Source organism: Haliotis rubra, unplaced genomic scaffold (assembly GCF_003918875.1).
Source record: "Haliotis rubra isolate DU_JTF1 unplaced genomic scaffold, ASM391887v1 Scf697, whole genome shotgun sequence".
NCBI classification, from domain to species: Eukaryota; Metazoa; Mollusca; class Gastropoda; order Lepetellida; family Haliotidae; genus Haliotis; species Haliotis rubra.
Window position 1 is genome coordinate 96,183 of NW_025767409.1, and position 19,071 is coordinate 115,253.

Below are 19,071 nucleotides of genomic sequence, written 5' to 3' on the forward strand. Positions count from 1 at the left end.
GCTATCAGTGAGGTGTTCCTGTACCTGTTATGACATTGCTCTTGTTTTCTTCCTCAAGGATGGTGTCAGCCAGACTCATTATATTAATTAAGTTCTGCTTCAGCACCCGATTGGCTGAGCCCAGGATGAGGAATGGCGTCTCATTGGCTGATACTGCAAAGGAAAAAGATAAGCATGAGGAAGTGTTTATACACTCATATTCCTTCATTGACTCAACCAGACAGGGCGATAACCACCTTAAAACATTGCAATTAGTCACTGATTCAGTTACTGTGTAATATGGTTGGGCATAGTTGCAAGTTGCTGAAATGTTGAACACATGTGTGAAAATAGAGCCATTATAAACTGCTGGGAATAAAAAAACACAAATGACTTCAAACTGACATTTAGGAAGTAAATATATCATGTTATGTATACGTAAGTCCAAATACCTATGCTTCGATTGGACTGTCCAGGCAAATAATCATGTTACAGTGCACAGATACAACAAAATCAGTACTGTGGTATAAAAACAAATAACACATAACTTACAAGCTGTTTGATTATATCATGAACCATCTAAGGTGTATAACTACCTATATATACTACTCAGAAGATAAATAGTTAAAGAACACCCAATCATTTCATAATACTATTGTTATTCTGTCATGGTTATTGCAACATCCAGATTTCTGATTGTTCTTTGAGTAATATACGTGTACACATAAAATGACACATACAGAAATCCATCTAGTCCTCCCATTAGCACTACTGGAGTCAAGTCTATGAGCATTTACAAGTTGGATGTTATCGTGATAAGAAGTAATATGGTTCCAGCGTCTTTATTATACACACACTATGTTTCATGGCTACTTGCCCAATCTTTCATTTGTATGTACATACATGTCATGTTCTCCTAACCTGTCCCTCGCCTGATGAAAAGGCAAGAAGTAGCCTTGCAATGATGTGTATGTATGATCAAGGAGATGCTATCCATACAACTCTTATTAGCAATATACAGTAGTTCCTTAACACAAGGTGATTTAGAACATCAGTTACCTCGTTACGTGTTTGAGTTAGAAGTTGGAGAGTTAGATAAGGGCAAATTTTATGGATGAACAACTTATTTCTTCAGTAAAGTATTTCGATGTATATATATGTAATAATGTTATTGACTGTACAATTATACTGAAGTATTATACATGTATACTTTTACATACCTGTATGTATACCTGAAAACAGTGAAATAAAGAAAAAAATTAAAAAATGCTTCTTTCTTCAGGTGATGTCGTTTCGATACAGATTCTTGTATACTTGTCAAGCAAGTATTCTTTGATACAGAACCTGCTTGACAATGATACAAAAATCTGTATCAAATATGAATCTGCCTACATATTATCAAAATGTTTCCATACAAATTCTTGTATCGCTGTCAAACAGGTATCTGTATCAAAGAATCTGTATCGAATGTACAAGAATCTGTATCGGATTTTGAAACTGCCTTCATATTATCGAATATACACCTGCTTGACAACGATACAAGAATCTGTAGCAAAACATCGCATCACCTGAATAAAGTTGTTGTTCATTCATAACGTTTGTCCTTATCTACCTCCTCTTGTTGCTAGTTATTGAGGTCACCAAATCTGACAGACAACAGACCATCATCCCTTCATCCATTCTCTGGTGTATGAATGGAATGACGGTGTAGCAACATCACAACATTGCATATTCCATCCTCAGGGATCGCAACAGGAAGATCTATTTTCAGCTGAAAACTTAATGGTGTGTCATCAAATGGGTGGTTCAGGGATTTAGACGATTCACAGAATTGATCAATTTGAATTAAAACCAGCAGAAATCTGATCAGCAGAATATTGCCATTCCTGCATCTGTATCTCACAATTTTTATCTTATAGTGATAGGGTGAGTGGGTGAGACAGGTTTAAAGCCAGAATTCACTTTGTGTCAGCCTAACATGAGAGGGAAGCCGAAATGTTTAAAACCTTGGAGAAACCCATGAGCACGGTTATGGTGCTCACAAACCTAGTGACATGAATGCGGCAAATTGGGATTCAAACCCAGAATCACAGGTTTCTGTGGCACCTTGACTTGACCACCCATGCCTCCCACATGTCATTTACAAACATTATAACTATATCCTCTGATGACAAAATTCTGGATCTGGTGTACATCAGGTTGCACATTTCATGGCTTTATGAGTGAGTGAGTTTAGTTTTAGCTATATGGCGGTGGTCTGTAAATAATTGAATCTGCACCAGACAATCCACTGATCAACAGCATGAGCATCGACCTGCGCAATTGGGAACCAATGACATGTGTCAACCAGGTCAGCAAGCCTGACTACCCGATCCTGTTAGTCGCCTCTTATGACAAGCATGGATTACTGAAGATCAATATTGTCACCCGCATGTTCACGGGTGTCATGGCTTTATGAGCTAAAATATCCTGGTAAAGATAAGGCCCAGAGATAGTACAAATTATCTTGACACTTTTCATGGATAACAACAGCTTTTACTCTTTGTCACAGTTCAGAACTACTTCTTGCTCCTTCACAATTCCCCAAGGAGCAAGAACAGTGAGTGAGTTAGTTTTACGCTGCACTCAGCAATGTTCCAGCTATATGACGGCGGTCTGTAAATTATCGAGTCTGGACCAGACAATCCAGTGATCAACATGAGCATAAATCTGCACAATTGGGAACCGATGACATGTGTCGACCAAGTCAGTCAGCCTGACCACCCAATCCCGTCAGTCGCCTGTTACGACAAGCATGGGTTACTGAAGATCAATTCTAACCCGGACCTTCATGGGTTAGGAGCAAGAGGTATCCCTGAAATGTCATGGCAAAGAATAAAAGAAGTTCTTTTCCATACAAGCGTTTTATGAACTAATGTTCTTCTAATTTCTGAATACCTTTCAAGGACTTTATCTATATCATATGAAGAATCTTAGCTCTACATCAATCTCGGGATTTTCAGGTACCACATTACTCCAGTCCAGGTCTGGCATCACCTGAATGTTGAAAAGGAAACCTCACACTTCACATACACTGGCTGCCAAAATGTGTATGCTACAGCATGCACTCCAGAGGACATGTATATTGTTACAGGAACTAATGTAGGAGATATATTGTGACGCGAGCCATCAGGTCGATGAATCTGCCTTCAATTATCCAAGGTAATGCAACCTTATGATGTTCCCAATTATTGAACTGTCACCAGGTGCACCTTCAGTGCTGGGGGATACAGCAGACGTCTGATCCTATCAGAGCAGGAAGTTGGTGACGTTACTGACAGCGTTGACCGAAACAGTCGATAACCAGGGTGCAGACTGATACGGTAAATATCAGATAGTAATAGCAGAAGCAAACAAGTCAGCTTGTATTACAAAGAGAAGTGACATGGACTATTACATAAAAGACAGCCATCATGGTGATATGACACGACATGGGTGATACCATCTGTTATACCATGCTTGATATAGTTAATATATCCTCATTATTAAATCAATGTCATCCTCTGTTTCAACCATCAAAGGGAAGTAATATGGTATGTAATAACTGTGGGTTTCCTCAGGTCAATCCACATGATCTTCACATATTGAAATGGATTCCTTCAAGATATAACATCCGCTTTATCTATGAATATGAATATAGACCAACGCTTATTCTCTGAATATACATAAGTTTGATAGTAACAAATAAACCCACTTAAATTGGGTTATAGGGAATATGGACTTTAGCACTGCAGGGAGGGGTAGGCAGAAGGGATAAAAATGTGGCTTAGGGATTGTGAGACAGACTACAATGAATACAGACCTGGATGAAGTGGAAATATTAAGTTATTATTGGTACATTTGGAGCCATTACATCATGATTGTTATCACCAAGTGGTCATTTATTTTTCAAACACCACACAGACAGAATATATGTATTTTAGTAATATCACAGCAAGACCAGTTTATTTTTAAAATCTGAAATACAATTTAGAACCTAGATGTTACTGACAAATCAAGAAACATATTGAAGGACAATTGATGAGCCAGCAATCATATCAATATGTCGCGTATGGGATACAACTCTACATTGTAAACTGTCATACCTGAGATGACTGATAAACCCTTTCCCCACATTAAATATATAAATAAACCACCCAAAATCCATTTCTACAAAATACATGATTAAGTGGGTAAGATGGGTGGTTGATTGTTGACCACACTCAGCAGTGGACCAGACAATCCAGTGATCATAGTGAGTGAGTGAGTGAGTTTGGTTTTACGCCGCTTTTAGCAATATTCCAGCAATATCAGAGCGGGGGACACCAGAAATGGGCTTAACACATTGTAGCCATGTGGGGAATCGAACCCGGGTCTTCAGCGTAACGAGCGAACGCCTTACCCAGTGATCATAAGAAGAGTGAGTAAGTGAGTGAGTATGTTGTCAATAATATTCCGGTACTATCACCCAACACCAGAAATTGGTTCCATACTTTATACCAATTTTGGCATGACAGGGCAATACCTCAACCACAAGGCTACCCTACCTCCTCAACATGCTTGCCGATAGTGCCATGCTGTGTGAAACACACTAACAAATATGCAACTTTATCATCCCTAAAATTACTGTATTCAGGTTATTTCAACCTTTCAAAGTTCCACCTCTTGAAAGTTTTGCCTTACAAAATTCTCTTGTCCATCACCGTTAATCTAATGTGCAGTTTTTTATTTTTTAATAAATACAAAATAACTTAAGGTCACATGTACAAGTTAGCGAATGAGATTATCCTTTCTGAAACTGTCAAATCTGATGTCCCAATCACCATCTAGGAGAAAATTCTTACTACAATATCAAATCTCTCAAAAATTGTATCTCCAATTTGCCCATAAAACGGAAACAAGTTTGACACAAATGTGAGAAAAGAGAAATTTAACCAAACCAATTATGTGTTCTCGCCACCGTAATGAAGCATGCTCGGCACATGGTTACAATTAGAACTATCAATTTCACAAATTTCTGCCATCAGATCATTTTTTACTCTTCATTACAAAACGACAGCTCCCATCTCCTATCTTATTATCTGGAAGATCGCATTTTGATCGGCACATCTTGCACCTTCTTGTAACAAGAGCCTTAATTGGAAAATGTGGTTTCATTACAGGAGTTGACAGAGGGCATGAACATGGTTTGAGTTAATTGGAAGCTGCTAATACGAGGGCACTTGAAGTGATGACATAGGACTCTTGTTCATATTGGGTATTTGGCTTTCATCAACACTGGGTGGCTGATATCTTTCATACAGGACCTGGGGATTCAGAGGTAACGCTAGTACCTCTGTGCTTATAGGATATATACATTATCTTCACGTCTTGTTTATGGCTATTGGTGAATCCTTGGCCTTATGAAACACACGTAACACATGTTGTATTGATACTTGATATGCTTATAGTCTGCCATGATATGCTTATAGTCTCCCATGATATATTTTAGTATTCCATAAATTAACATTATAATCTCTGTATTAATCTCATAGCTCATATACAGGTAATAGTATGCACATGTCATCTTCTGTAAATAAAAGCGACAAAACCTTTTATATAATTCACAAGAAATCTCTGCAAAAAGTTATGTTGATTCTGTAATTCTGACTTTATCAACAGATAACAAAGATCATTTGTAGCTGAAGAAAAGCCTGATTGGTAAGTTTTGTAATATCTCATTGTTCAAGCACATTCAATGTTTCATTTTCCAAACTATTCAAAATGAAGCTCAAGATCAATATTTAACATGTAAAGAACTGAAGCAAAATTATAATCCTAAGTGAGCTATTTTCTAATTTCTTTCCATGGGAAGACCATTTCTGGTGTCCCCGCCATAATATTGGTGGGATATTGCTAAAAGAGGTATAGAACTAAACTATCTCACTCTAATTCATTCCCAGAAGGCACAATGGCCCATCTGTGTCTAACAATGAGCCAATTTGCACATTTCATTTTCAACAGCAATATAAATAATGACCATACACCCATCATGAGATTCCCATCATGTGGCTAAATTTGATTAATATAATACAAGAAATGGAAAAATGAACAATTTTTGGCTATACTGGATAAATGGAGCTTGAACAAGAATATCACTATTAAAACTTACTTATGGATCCTTAATGCACACTGACAGAAAACACCAGAGCAGGATAGACTAATGAGGATAATCTAGAATTGAATGAAAATAAAGAATTGTACATTGCATTGGATGGGTGGGTGGGTAATGTGACAGTGAGTGAGGAGTGAGTGAGTGAGTGAGTGAGTGAGTGAGTGAGTGAGTGAGTGAGTACAGTTTGGAAGCACCAGAGCTGTAGTGAGTGAGTGAGTGAGTGAGTGAGTGAGTGAGAGAGTGAGTGCAGTTTGGTAGCACCAGAGCTGTAACAAAAATTATGCTTTAGAATGAGTGAGTGAGTGCTTAAGGCTGCACCAGTACCTTCACTGTTTCAGCTGATGCCTATGAGACCTGATCCAAGGTCTTGCTGTGGAATAACAAACCTTACTATCAGTCCCCTCATGTTTCATGTGGGTGTACCACCAGTGAGTTATAGTGGTTTTGACAACGGGATTGTAAAAATGCACTTACTGACGCTGACACTGATATATTCTGGGAGCAATCAGGAATCGCCACAAAAAAAACAAGGGCACTGAGAGCCAATAAGTGGATAGGTGTTTGTAAACATGATTTATTTCAGTGATGGAACACCCTCAAAGGTCTCAAGGAATGGCAAACTAAAGTTGGATATATGGATTTCTATAAAGGCACATGTATGGAAGGATATATGAATAGATTGTATGGGTGCATGGATATATGGATTTGTATTCATGGATATATGGATTTGTATTCATAGATGTATTGATCTGTGTGCATGAATTTGTGTGTTATAGGGATTTGTATACACTGATATATGGAACTGTATGCATGGATATAATGATTTGTATGTGTAGATACATGGATTTGTATGTGTAGATACATGGATTTGTATGCATGGATATATGGATTTGTATGCATAAATATTTGGATTTGTGTGCACACTGCATGGATATATGGATTTGTATGCATGGGTATATGGATTTGTATGCATGGGTATATGGATTTGTATGCATAAATATTTGGATTTGTGTGCACACTGCATGGATATATGGATTTGTATGCATGGGTATATGGATTTGTATGCATGGGTATATGGATTTGTATGCATAAATATTTGGATTTGTGTGCACACTGCATGGATATATGGATTTGTATGCATGGGTATATGGATTTGTATGCATAAATACTTGGATTTGTGTGCATAGATATATGTATATGTATGCATAAATATATGGATTTGTATGCATGGGTATATGGATTTGTATGCATAGATATATCGATTTGTGTGCATAGATATATGTATATGTATGCATGGGTATATGGATTTGTATGCATGGGTATATGGATTTGTATGCATAAATATTTGGATTTGTATGCACACTGCATGGATATATGGATTTGTATGCATGGGTATATGGATTTGTATGCATAAATATATTTGGATTTGTGTGCACACTGCATGGATATATGGATTTGTATGCATGGGTATATGGATTTGTATGCATGGGTATATGGATTTGTATGCATGGGTATATGGACTTGTATGCATAAATAGTTGGATTTGTGTGCACACTGCATGGATATATGGATTTGTATGCATGGGTATATGGATTAATATGCATGGATATATGGATTTGCATGCATGGATATATGGATTTGTATGCATAGAGGGGCAGTGGGGTAGCCTAGTGGTTAAAGCGTTGGCTCATCACGCCAAAGACCCGGGTTCGAATCCCCACATGGGTACAATGTGTGAAGCCCATTTCTGGTGTCCCCTGCCGTGATGGTGCTGGAATATTGCTAAAAGCGGTGTAAAACCAAACTCAGTCAGTCAGTCAGTTTGCATAGATATATGGATTTGTGGGCATAGATAGATGGATTTGTATGCATAGGTATATGGATTTGTGTGCCCGAATTTGTATACATTGATATATGGATTTATATTCATGGATATATGGATTTGTTTGCATGAATATATGGATTTGTATTTAGACATATGTAATGCACAGACAATGCACAGATCAAATCAAACTGTAACTGGTACACATGTTGCCAAGCATCATGACTTAAACATACTGAGAAAAAGTCACCGGACATATCGCCATTAAGCCTTCATGTTATCAGCATGCCAACGTATGGCTACGCTACGTATAGCACTGGTGTTGACATATATCACACACCACCAGCAATACAGACAATAAGGTTACCACCAGGTACAGATAGCCGGAGAGATGCATATACGCATATTTATCACCCAGGGTTCCACTTTCTTTCTGTGCAGTGTTAATGTACAATCTGATGCAGTATGGAGATTTCTGACGACCCCTTCACTTTGTGGTATTCTCTCGTCATGTTTTTTGCTAATGTGATTATCTCTTTTTTCACAAAACAATAGCACAGATGCACACTGATGAAGAATACAGATGGATTGCTTATTTAGCTACCAGTGTTTTTCAGCATGTTGTTTTGAGGTTAGCAGATTGATTGATAGCACCGATCTGTTGGACCTATCTCTTGTGTACACTGTGTGAACAGCTATTGCAGGCTCAATTAACATTTAAAATCAGGATAGTTTTTTAAAATTTACAAGATAGGGTCAGTTACTGAAATCATTTGCCTTTTTTTGGCATTTGTGGAAAAAGATTCTTCAATTTGAATTTCTAAAGTTTCTTAATAACCACACATCTATATAGTGCAAAACAAAACGTCTTGTTTTTGTATAGTTTTTATGAAACAAAAGTGAATCATCTCTGACACAAAGTGGGGCGCATACTTCTCGATTATCTGGAGTAGCCCAGTGGTTAAAGTGTTCGCTCATCACACCAAAGACCCGGGTTCAATTCCCACATGGGTACAATGTGTGAAGCTCATTTCTGGTTTCCCCTGCCATGATATTGCTGGAATATTGCTAAAAGCGGTGTAAAACTAAACTCACTCACTCACCCTGATACAAAGTAAAAATTACTATTAATCACCCATGCACACAAATGACTTTAAACAACATGAATGTCCTGGCCTGTTTTGCATTAGAATCTGCCATGTCCATTCATCCTTTTCTTCTCATAAAGTTACACCTAAAACACAGGCTCAGAATTTCATTGACATTTTTAAAGTCCTTAAAACAACAAAAGAAAAGAATGGTGCTTGCCCTCCCCATATGAGCAGAATGTCTGGGTGTCTACAGAAGCCATTCACAAACCACATCCTCACCATCAGCGTGGCATTTGAAACATTGTGTAACCTTGAAACTTGAAGAGACAACTTCCTCTCAGGAACATTATAGTCTGTTTCTTCACAGGCACATTTCTTTTTACCACATACATAAAAGCTACAAACCCCTTTCCATAATCAAAGGACATCTCTGCCAAATGCAAAATCAATTGTACAGTTGCCACTATATATCATAAGCATGTGGGGTAGCCGAGTGGTTAAAGTGTTCGCTCGTCATGCCGAAGACCTTGGTACGATTCCCCACATTGGTACAATGTGTGAAGCCCATTTCTGGTGTCCCCTGCCGTGATATTACTGGAATATTGCTAAAAGCGCGTAAAAACATACTCACTCACTCACTCACTCACTCACTCATAAGCATGTGTTCATAAACAATTATAAAACAGTTATGACGCCAGATGTTGGCAGAATATGAGCTTATCCCTCCCACCCCATCACAAACACATGCAAAGGCACCTCAGTGTTTCCGTAAAATCAATGTGTATCCCAAATTGAAACAAGTCAAAAGCAACGCAGGTCTTGGATGTTTACTTCTTTGGCAAAACCGACAGTTATAAGACTAACAAACAAAGCATGATCTTCAAAGTGGCCCTTGGATTTGAGTGATTGAGTTTAGTTTTAGCCACTTTTAACACTATTCCAGCTTTTTTCACGGTCAGGGACATCAGAAATGGATTCCACACATTGTACCCATGTGGGAATGAAACCCGGGTCTTCAACATGACGAGTTAACACTTTAACCACTAGGCTACTCCACTGCCCTTGATCACAAGATTCTGCCAGAAATATGCTTCACACATTGTACCCATGTGTGGAATCAAACCTTGGCTGTTTGTGTGACAGGCGAACACTTTAACCACGAGGCTAACCACCATACCCATTTCATATTGGGACATAAAGCATGTTATTTGTAAGACCCATGTAATGGTCCAAACAGGTTCTCAGCTTCACAAGGATATGAATTACCCACTTGCCTACTCAATGGCCCCTTGAATTATGATAATAAAACAACTAAAACTGCATTGTCAACGGTGTGAACAATTATTTTACAAACAGCAGAAAGAAAATGAGAATGTAGTCTACAGTTGCTAATCATGTGTGAACTCAACTTTTCTGTTCACATGTTCCACAAGGTTACCCTAACATGCCTGTGAAAATCGAAAGATCCCATCTGTAGATGCTTTACCATTTCGATTCCCCCAGTTCCTTCTGTGCCAATCCCACCCACTCCCTCATCGTGTTCTAGCACTGTCCCCAACAGGAAGGGTGGGGCAGCAACATTGTTCTCATCTCCTCATACAGCCAGCCCTTACACAACTGTCCTTCAGAGGACATAATATCACGCACTAATTTGCTTTCGAAACTCCCGTAGGCCGCCAATTGATGCTTGAGATATCATTTTCTGATCAGTGTCTGTCTATCTTGTTTGTATTTCTGCTTATTCCTATTAAAAACACAGGAAAAGGAACGAAAGAATTTTTAAATGAGATGACTCTGTTTATCAAGTTGAAGATCAAGAGAAACCAATATCTGTGAGAAGGAATTACTCACATTTAAATGTGATCATTCATGAGGACCATCGGAAGAGCTGCTACAACTGGAGGATTATAGAAGTAAGACGTAATAATTAAACCGACAGCAAGAAAAATAAACATTTAAATGAGTGAGTGAGTATGGTTTTACACCGCTTTTAGCAACATTCCAGCAACATCATAGCAGGGGACACCAGAAATGGGCTTCACACATTGTACCCATGTGTGGAATCGGCATGACGAGCGAACGCTTTAACCACTAGGCTACCCCACAGCCCCATAAACATTTAAATGCGAAATACTAATTTTTTTCCCTTGCATGGAAAATGCTCAGTCATAACTAAAAATGGATGAAGATTAGGATTATCCAAAAAGATTGTGCTCAATTGATGTAATAGGTCCCTCTTTTGCAAAAACAAACAAAAACAAATATTTCCTTTCATTCTTGAGGAATACAAGTGAGCAAAAATTTTGATAGCAATCCATATTCTTTAACCTCTTAAGAAAATGTGTTATTGCTGTCAAAATTTGAAACATAATCTTAGGCAAGTGCTTCTCCTCCATGTTTTTCTCACACAGTAGGTGGGCAGTGTGTCAAAATGTGAGAAAATCATCAGAGAAACCACTAGTTCCAATATATGTTGAATATCTTTGTAACTCCAAACGATATCAACAGGACTTACAGGGCCTAATCAAACACATGGAACAGGTTACACAATATATCTCAAATATTTCACAAAGCTTATATTGTGTTCCTTCTACACCATGTCAAGAAATCATATGGTTAAACAGATTAATAATGAATGAAATTCTTCATAGAAAAATATTCTTTTTGATTTTATGTTAACTGGATAAATTTCACTCATAAACATTAACTTTCCTTTATAATGACACAAAAAGTCTTCCATTGGAGCAAGAGTATCATGTTTTAATGAGAACGTGACATTCAAATTTTTGCAGCAGTGTTTGAGCGGGAAGAAAGGGTAGACTGGTGTCTGTAACCAAACTAGCAGATGTGTTGTGTTTGTGTTTATTTCACAGTCGCTGCTGTGGGAGAACTCAACAATTTGTGCTACTTTCCTACATGTGCAGTGCATTCTGGGAAGGCAGGAAAGTAGTACAAATACTATCCAGGTGCCATTTGGTCTCCTTTTCTCAAGCATTGTTGGAAAATTAGGTCACCAACAAGGTTGCATGCTCGTACCATAGGAATTACTTGTTTCCACGAAGATGCAGGTTAGAATGGGTCTGCAGCAGCTCATGCTCATTGTAAGAGTCAAATAACAGGATTGGGTGATCAGAATTGCTGTCTTGGTTAAGTCATGTTACATCGCGATTTAATGTCAGAGGGAATAAGAAGGCTGACCAAAAAATAAGAGTCTCTAGTGAGAATCATAAAGAAATTATACACATATATGTGGATCATAAAACATGAACATTTTATTATAAGATATTAAGTACTTTGGCATTTTTGTCTTTTCAGGAAGGGTCATGAAAACAGCATACAACATGGTCTTCTGAAAATATGATGAGCATTAGTGGAGGGTCATGGTTTTCAGTACATTAGTGCATAAATATTGTCTGACCTCCACCTCCCATACAATCCCTGCATAATAAATTACCATTCCACAATCCAGTTTTACATACATCATGTGGAGGATCATTATTTTCAGTACATCAGAGCATCAAAATACCACTACTTCCCATGCAATCACCATGTAATAAATGACTGTTCCCAATTTTATGCACCCCATGCAGTCTGTAAGGAACAATATACACTCTCTATGTTATAAGCAGCCTACAATCGTATTAGACACAGAAACATGGCTGTTGTTGCTGCTGAGACAGAAGGAGCTGTATCTAATTGTTATTATATGTTTTGTATACATGTTGTGTTCATTCAGAAACAAGATCCATTGTCTGGTGTTTAAGGGTTTGAAGTATTTTCATATAAGTATGTCATATGTCACCCGGGGGTGAGACTACACAACAAAACCTTCCTCTGTGACTGATAAATGTAACAATCAGTAAGGTATATAGAGAACAGTTTTATTTTCATTCAGATTGATATGAATAGGTATGGATCAAGTGATCAATTACTGGTAAGAATGAAGAACCAGATCTCAGAAATACAGGCCTAGGGGCAAATACTCTGTAATGTTAGGACACTTGGATCTTCAAGGGTCAGTGACTAAGACCCTTGGCAATCTGAAGCATTGCTTTCATAAGTTTGAACTTTCAAGCCATAATTGAACTAATATAAGCAATCATTCAGACAAAAACGAACTCATACAACACTTGAAGTGTTGTTCAGTTTTCATTATTGATCATAACTGGGTAGGTGGGTGTTGGGGTCGTTGGTACAATCAATTTGAGGTTTCTATGAACAAGGGTGTGGAGGTGGAATTGGACGGGACAGTGAGATCTTTATCCATGTCATAAAGAGGCTTTCTGGTGCTATTTCAAGAGAAAACAGCAATTTTACAAAATAAAATAGGAAATATTTTATGCCTTGAGAAGTTCATGACGTCAAAGTGAAAATTAAATCATATAACACTGACTTAGTTGAAGAACAAACATTTGATGGCTATAACTTGTCAGCTGTGTGACACAAATACCTACATAGATACAACGTGTAAGACCCATTCTAGGGTCCCCTGCAATGATACTGCTGGAATACTGCTAAAAGTGTAATGAAACCAAACTCACTCACTCACTTCACTCACTCACTCATACACATAAATTGTTCTTTTGATGGGCACTGTTTCTCTGCCTACCCCTACAGAATCTGTTGTTCAGAAGAGAGTTTCTCCTGGTTTCTCCGGTATACATAAACTGTGGTAGACACAGTAAGTACAACCTGTCTACCTCTAATTGCCTTAAAGAAGGTTACAGTGTTAACCCTCTACCGTGAGTCTTTACAACCAAGGATCAGAGAGTTATCTCAATGTTGTGCTGGCATCAAAGCTGTCCCCTTGTTTTATTACTTGCCTTTGCCCTGCCTAACTCTTCTCCCATAGCAGCTTCCTCACGAACAGTGTTTCTCAAGGCAAAGACACTGCTTCACACATGCCCCCCTTAACACAGGCTTGTCAAGTTACATGACCTTGCCTAAGGTTACAGGGCAAGGGCTTAAGGTTACACGACATCATGCCTTACAGAGGTGATCCAGCATTTTGAAAAAGGGGTGGAGCACACATAATATCATGAAGTGATTTTGACAAGGCCACGGTTCATATAGCATCATTTGGAAAAAGTCCTGTCTCCGTTCTTTACTCTCATCATATTCCCATGGAACATTTCTACATATGTTCGTGTAATTATCCCAATATAACTGATATTAAACATTTAAAGTTATTACTGGTTTCATGAATTTGGCTCACTATTTATGTACAGATGTAATTTATGTTTGGCTTCTTTTTTTAACCAGTGTGTCATAAGCAGTAAAGTTTCTCACCAAATGTAAGTAACTGTTGCATTTTAATGAAATACGATATATTTGATTATGTCTTAATTGCATGACTCAAACATTCTCAAGAGAATATTTTATGTTGAGACCTTAGTCTTACACAACTAACTATAGTAAACTATGACAAGCATTGTCACTAAGGTGACATAATCCCCTGCCGCAAATTATCAAATCAAACGTATAAAGTAATGAAAGTTTAAGATGAAGTTAAATGTCAACAAAAACATGACCAGTCAACCTCTCTTGATATCTTGCTCTTTAGTTGTTCAAACACACATATTTTTAAGACTGACTTTGACCATGACATGAATGTCATAGTGTATGAAATATGCACAAATAGTACTAAAGAAACTGCTTATTGAAAAACATTCAAGGGAAGTCTTGAAAGTCTATGAAGAAAATCCAGTGAATCGTTCTTGAAATATCTTGCTGACAATTCAGGTTAACATGCTGAAATCTTCAAAGTGTTGCCTGGAACTGAAAATTATGTGAAGGTCACCAAAATTTACTGGGCTCTGGGCCTTCCCTAGAAAATCCAGAGAACGGTTCTTGAGATAGCTTAACATGCAGGTTAAACATTAAAGTCCCCTTGTGACCTTGAAATGAAGGTCAATGTCACCAAACCTGACTTGGACCTTTCTTATACTGTGATGAACCTAGGTACCAAATATGAAAAGAATCTAGTGAACAGTTCTTAAGATATTCCAATTCGTACGGACAGACGGACGGACGGACGGACCGACGAACGGAGCATAATACTATATCCCCCGCTTCTCGCTAAACGCGCGGCGGGGGATAATAAAAGTGACTAATCTAGCATTGAAGGTTTATATATACCTGCTTCCATGAAATGGTCCTTTCTACATTTAAAAAATTACAACACAAAATGTACATAGCTGAATCTATGCGCTAGTGATTAGGTGCCTAATGGGTGTGAGATGGACTCAACAACAAAACAACATACAACAATGTATGCTTTACTGAGAAAGTGTAATTCCAAGTATAATATATGTTACAACATCTACATGTGAGTACTGCCATATATCTGGAATATTGCTGAGTGCAGCATAAAACTAAACTCACTCAATAAAACTCACAAGTGAGTAAGTGATTGAGTATGGTTTTACATTGCTCTTAGCAATATTCCAGCAGGGGACACCAGAAATGGTGTTCACACATTGTACCAGGGGTGGAAATAACTTTAAAATTGCTAGTGTACTCCGGTACAGTGGCAGATGTAAATTCACTTGCCCTGATAATTTATCCACTATACCAGCCGTTTTCTTGTTGATTTTTTACATAAACAACATAATTAACGTTGGAAAGTCAACTGGACACCGGTAAAGTGTAATATACAAATTTGCTTGCCCAACAGAAAAAAAAACACTGGACTCGGACGTCAGGCAATGGGTTATTTCCACCCCTGTGTACCCATGTGGGAATCGAACCAAGTTGACCCATGAAGGTCCGGGTTAGAGAGAACCTTCAGTAACCCATGCTTGTCGTAAGAGGCGACTAACGGGATCGGGTGGTCAGGCTTGCTGGATTGGTTGACACATGTCATCGGTTCCCACTTGCGCAGATCGATGCTCATGCTGTTGATCACTGGATTGTCTGGTCCAGACTCGATTATTTACAGACCGCCGCCATATAGCTGAAATATTGCTGAGTGTGGCATAAAATTAAACTCACTCAATTGAACCCAGTTCTTCATTGGACGAGTGGATGCTTTATCCATCAGGTTACCCCACTGCCCCATTATCAGTACAAGCTAATAACAAATATACTTGAATACGGATTGAAAAACTGTGATCTGAGTGTAGCAGGGCATGGAGTCATCCCACAGATGACATCCTTACCTTGTCAGCTTGCTGACGGGGTTAACCTCTTTGGTCATGTGGACAAGACTTCGGATCAGAAGGTTCGTGGTTCGAATCCCAGCACGGGACTCGGAAATTTTATGGCCACTACATGAGCACAGGCAAAGGTGTCTAACAAGGTTAAAATAGATGTATTTGTATTAAGCAGGTTTAACACAGATGCCTCCCTCCAGCTTGTCGGGCACAAAATGAAACACATGCATTTATAAAGGCGATGATCCTCAACATCACTCAGTGACATACATTCAGAGCAAACATACACTGATTACATAAAGCCTTGTACACACAGTTTCCAAACAGATTACTTGCAGCATTTAATCCCATTTGGAGATGCGGCATTGTGTGGCTTCCTATACATGATATATCATGAAGACTCTGTTCCAACTGCCCCGACAGTCATACTCATGTTCTGTGACAGATAACACAGAACGTGAGGGCAGACGACATCCTCTCTTAAAGATATGGATAGCTGATGTTACAAATTTGTCAAAATAATTGCCCAAATCCATGATGAAGTATAGTTTGATTCCAAGCAAGGGAGGTAACTGAAAACCTATGGGGAAGTGTGCGATACCCCCTTGACATTTGTTGGAGGAAGATCACGTCATTTGGATCTGATGAAAGCCATGCCACTTTTGTTTAGGAAAACGCATGTAGTGCAATCCACAGCATCGCAGCCAGTCTGTGACATAACATGGAGCCCCAGTTTGTTATCTTTGAGGTAAAATGACTAAATGCCACCGACGCTACCCAGAAGATAAAACAGTATTGACATAAATGGGCATGGAGTTTTCACATTAAATGGCAATTATAAATCTTAAAGAGAAGGGACCACGTGCTGTCCCATATCAAGAAAATGTAAAGAAAACCCTCCAACTCATTCAGTTTATGCTAAATCTGAAGACGACACCTCAATGTACATTTTCATCAGCGATTTCTACTCTCAACAACACTATGCATGGCATTGACATAGAAAACTAAGTAATGTAATTAATATAAACCATATTAATTATAACTACCAAAGAAGTAATGACCTTTGCATAATAACTTTTTATGAAATATGTGAGCACGTTTGAAGAGTACGCCTAAAACAATCCCAGGAAAATATGCAAGTCCATATATAATATTGTTTTCTGACTAAAGCAAAATATTATTTATACACTGCAATACTTAATGTAACGTTCCCCTGAGAAGATGTAAGTCATATCCAATCTGTTAAAACAAGTTGTAAAAGAGCATTTGACCACATACACCTACATAAAACAAAGACAGCTGAATGCTTAAACATACACCACAAGTTTCAACACTGTTTACATACATAAACAATATTTCTTCAGACAAGGTTCGATTCATTAATTCTCAATTTAAGCATACACATTTAGGTACTCAAATGAGTTTGATGCTTGTTGTTTTAGACCCTGGTGGTGCAAAAATAGCAAGTTGTAGGTGTACAACACCGAAACTACCTGAAGAACATATGGCCATCAGAAGCAACCCATCTTATTGCTGTTGTTTATGTTATCTCTCTAAAGACCAGGTACTGATGTTTCGAAAGCTGTTACAAGCTTCAAGTAATTGTCTCTAGTGGGCTGAGAAACATGGCCTTAGTGATTTGCAAATTGATGTTTGTTTCTACAGATCACTTCTACAGCTTGCCATGAATCGAGAAAAGTTTACAAGAGCGAATCTTTACCAATCAGGTCATTTCTGTACTTAGAGTAAGAGATTTGGGGAGGGGTCACTTCATGTGTAAGGAGCCAAGAGCAATGGGGTATCAAACATTTCCACATCTGCTGGAGACTGAACATCATATGTCCCATGATAACAGAAGCTTGTCTCTTCCCAAAAGGCAGCCAGGGGACTGTTTTCATTCAGATTCTCTCTGGATTCTTTAATGCAGTCCTGCCGAAAGGCTAATACAAAATTTGCTTAAATCCCCAGCTACTGTTTCCAAAGATAAACAAGGATATCCTACTGGCTTGACACAAGGATATGAGACACTAACTGGAAACAAATGGCTACAAACTGGCATGGAATTTTCAAGTTTCTATCAATTGATGACAATGTTGGTTGGTTTTTGTTTAACGCTGAACTCAGCAATATTCCAGCTATATTGAGGTGGTCTGTAAATAATTTGGTAATCCCATACAATCCAGTGATCAACAGCACGAGCATTGATCTACTCAATTGGGATACGATGACATGTGTCAACCAAGTCCAGTAAGCCTGACCACTGATGATGTTGACCTACCCAACTGTTTGTCCCTTGGCAGCAAATGCCATATTACAATATTATGAAGTCCAATTGTATTGTGCTTTTTCCATGCTTTATATCATACACACAGTGCACCATTATGGGTCCGGTGAATGCATAAACGTTCACTTGATTTTGTTTCTTGGCTCACTGGGGAGTATGCACACCAAGAGGCCAATGAGGCGCTAGACAATTTACAGTCACCAGACTATCTCATCCTACCAGGTACCCATTTACAACTGGGTGAACAGGGATGTTTCGAACAAGGTTATTTGCCTAAAGAGACACCAAATGTACAGTCTATGGTAGGATAAAAGTCTTTGACCCTCCCCGGAGTCAGGCTATCACAGCCCGAAATCATCTGCCCTCTGTAACCTGATTTGTGGGATGATTTGTGTTTTACACAGGACAGCCACCACAAAATACCAGTATGTACTGTTTAGGTAACAACAGTTTCCATACCCCTTGTACAATTTGGAGTTTAAATCTCTGATATACTGAAAATATTGATGATGATGCTTTTGAAAATTAAGATAAAGAGCAAGATAAAATACTTCAAATTCTGATTAATT

General features: G+C 38.3%; 1 protein-coding gene across 1 annotated transcript in view; it reads right to left on the reverse strand.

Moving 5' to 3' along the window:
* The window catches only part of LOC124258537 (proto-oncogene tyrosine-protein kinase ROS-like), a 162,838-nt gene that overhangs the window by 42,412 nt on the left and 101,355 nt on the right, over positions 1–19,071 (reverse strand). Inside the window, 1 exon segment of the mRNA XM_046692606.1 lies at positions 25–153. Within this exon segment, the coding sequence (XP_046548562.1) occupies positions 25–153 (129 nt within the window).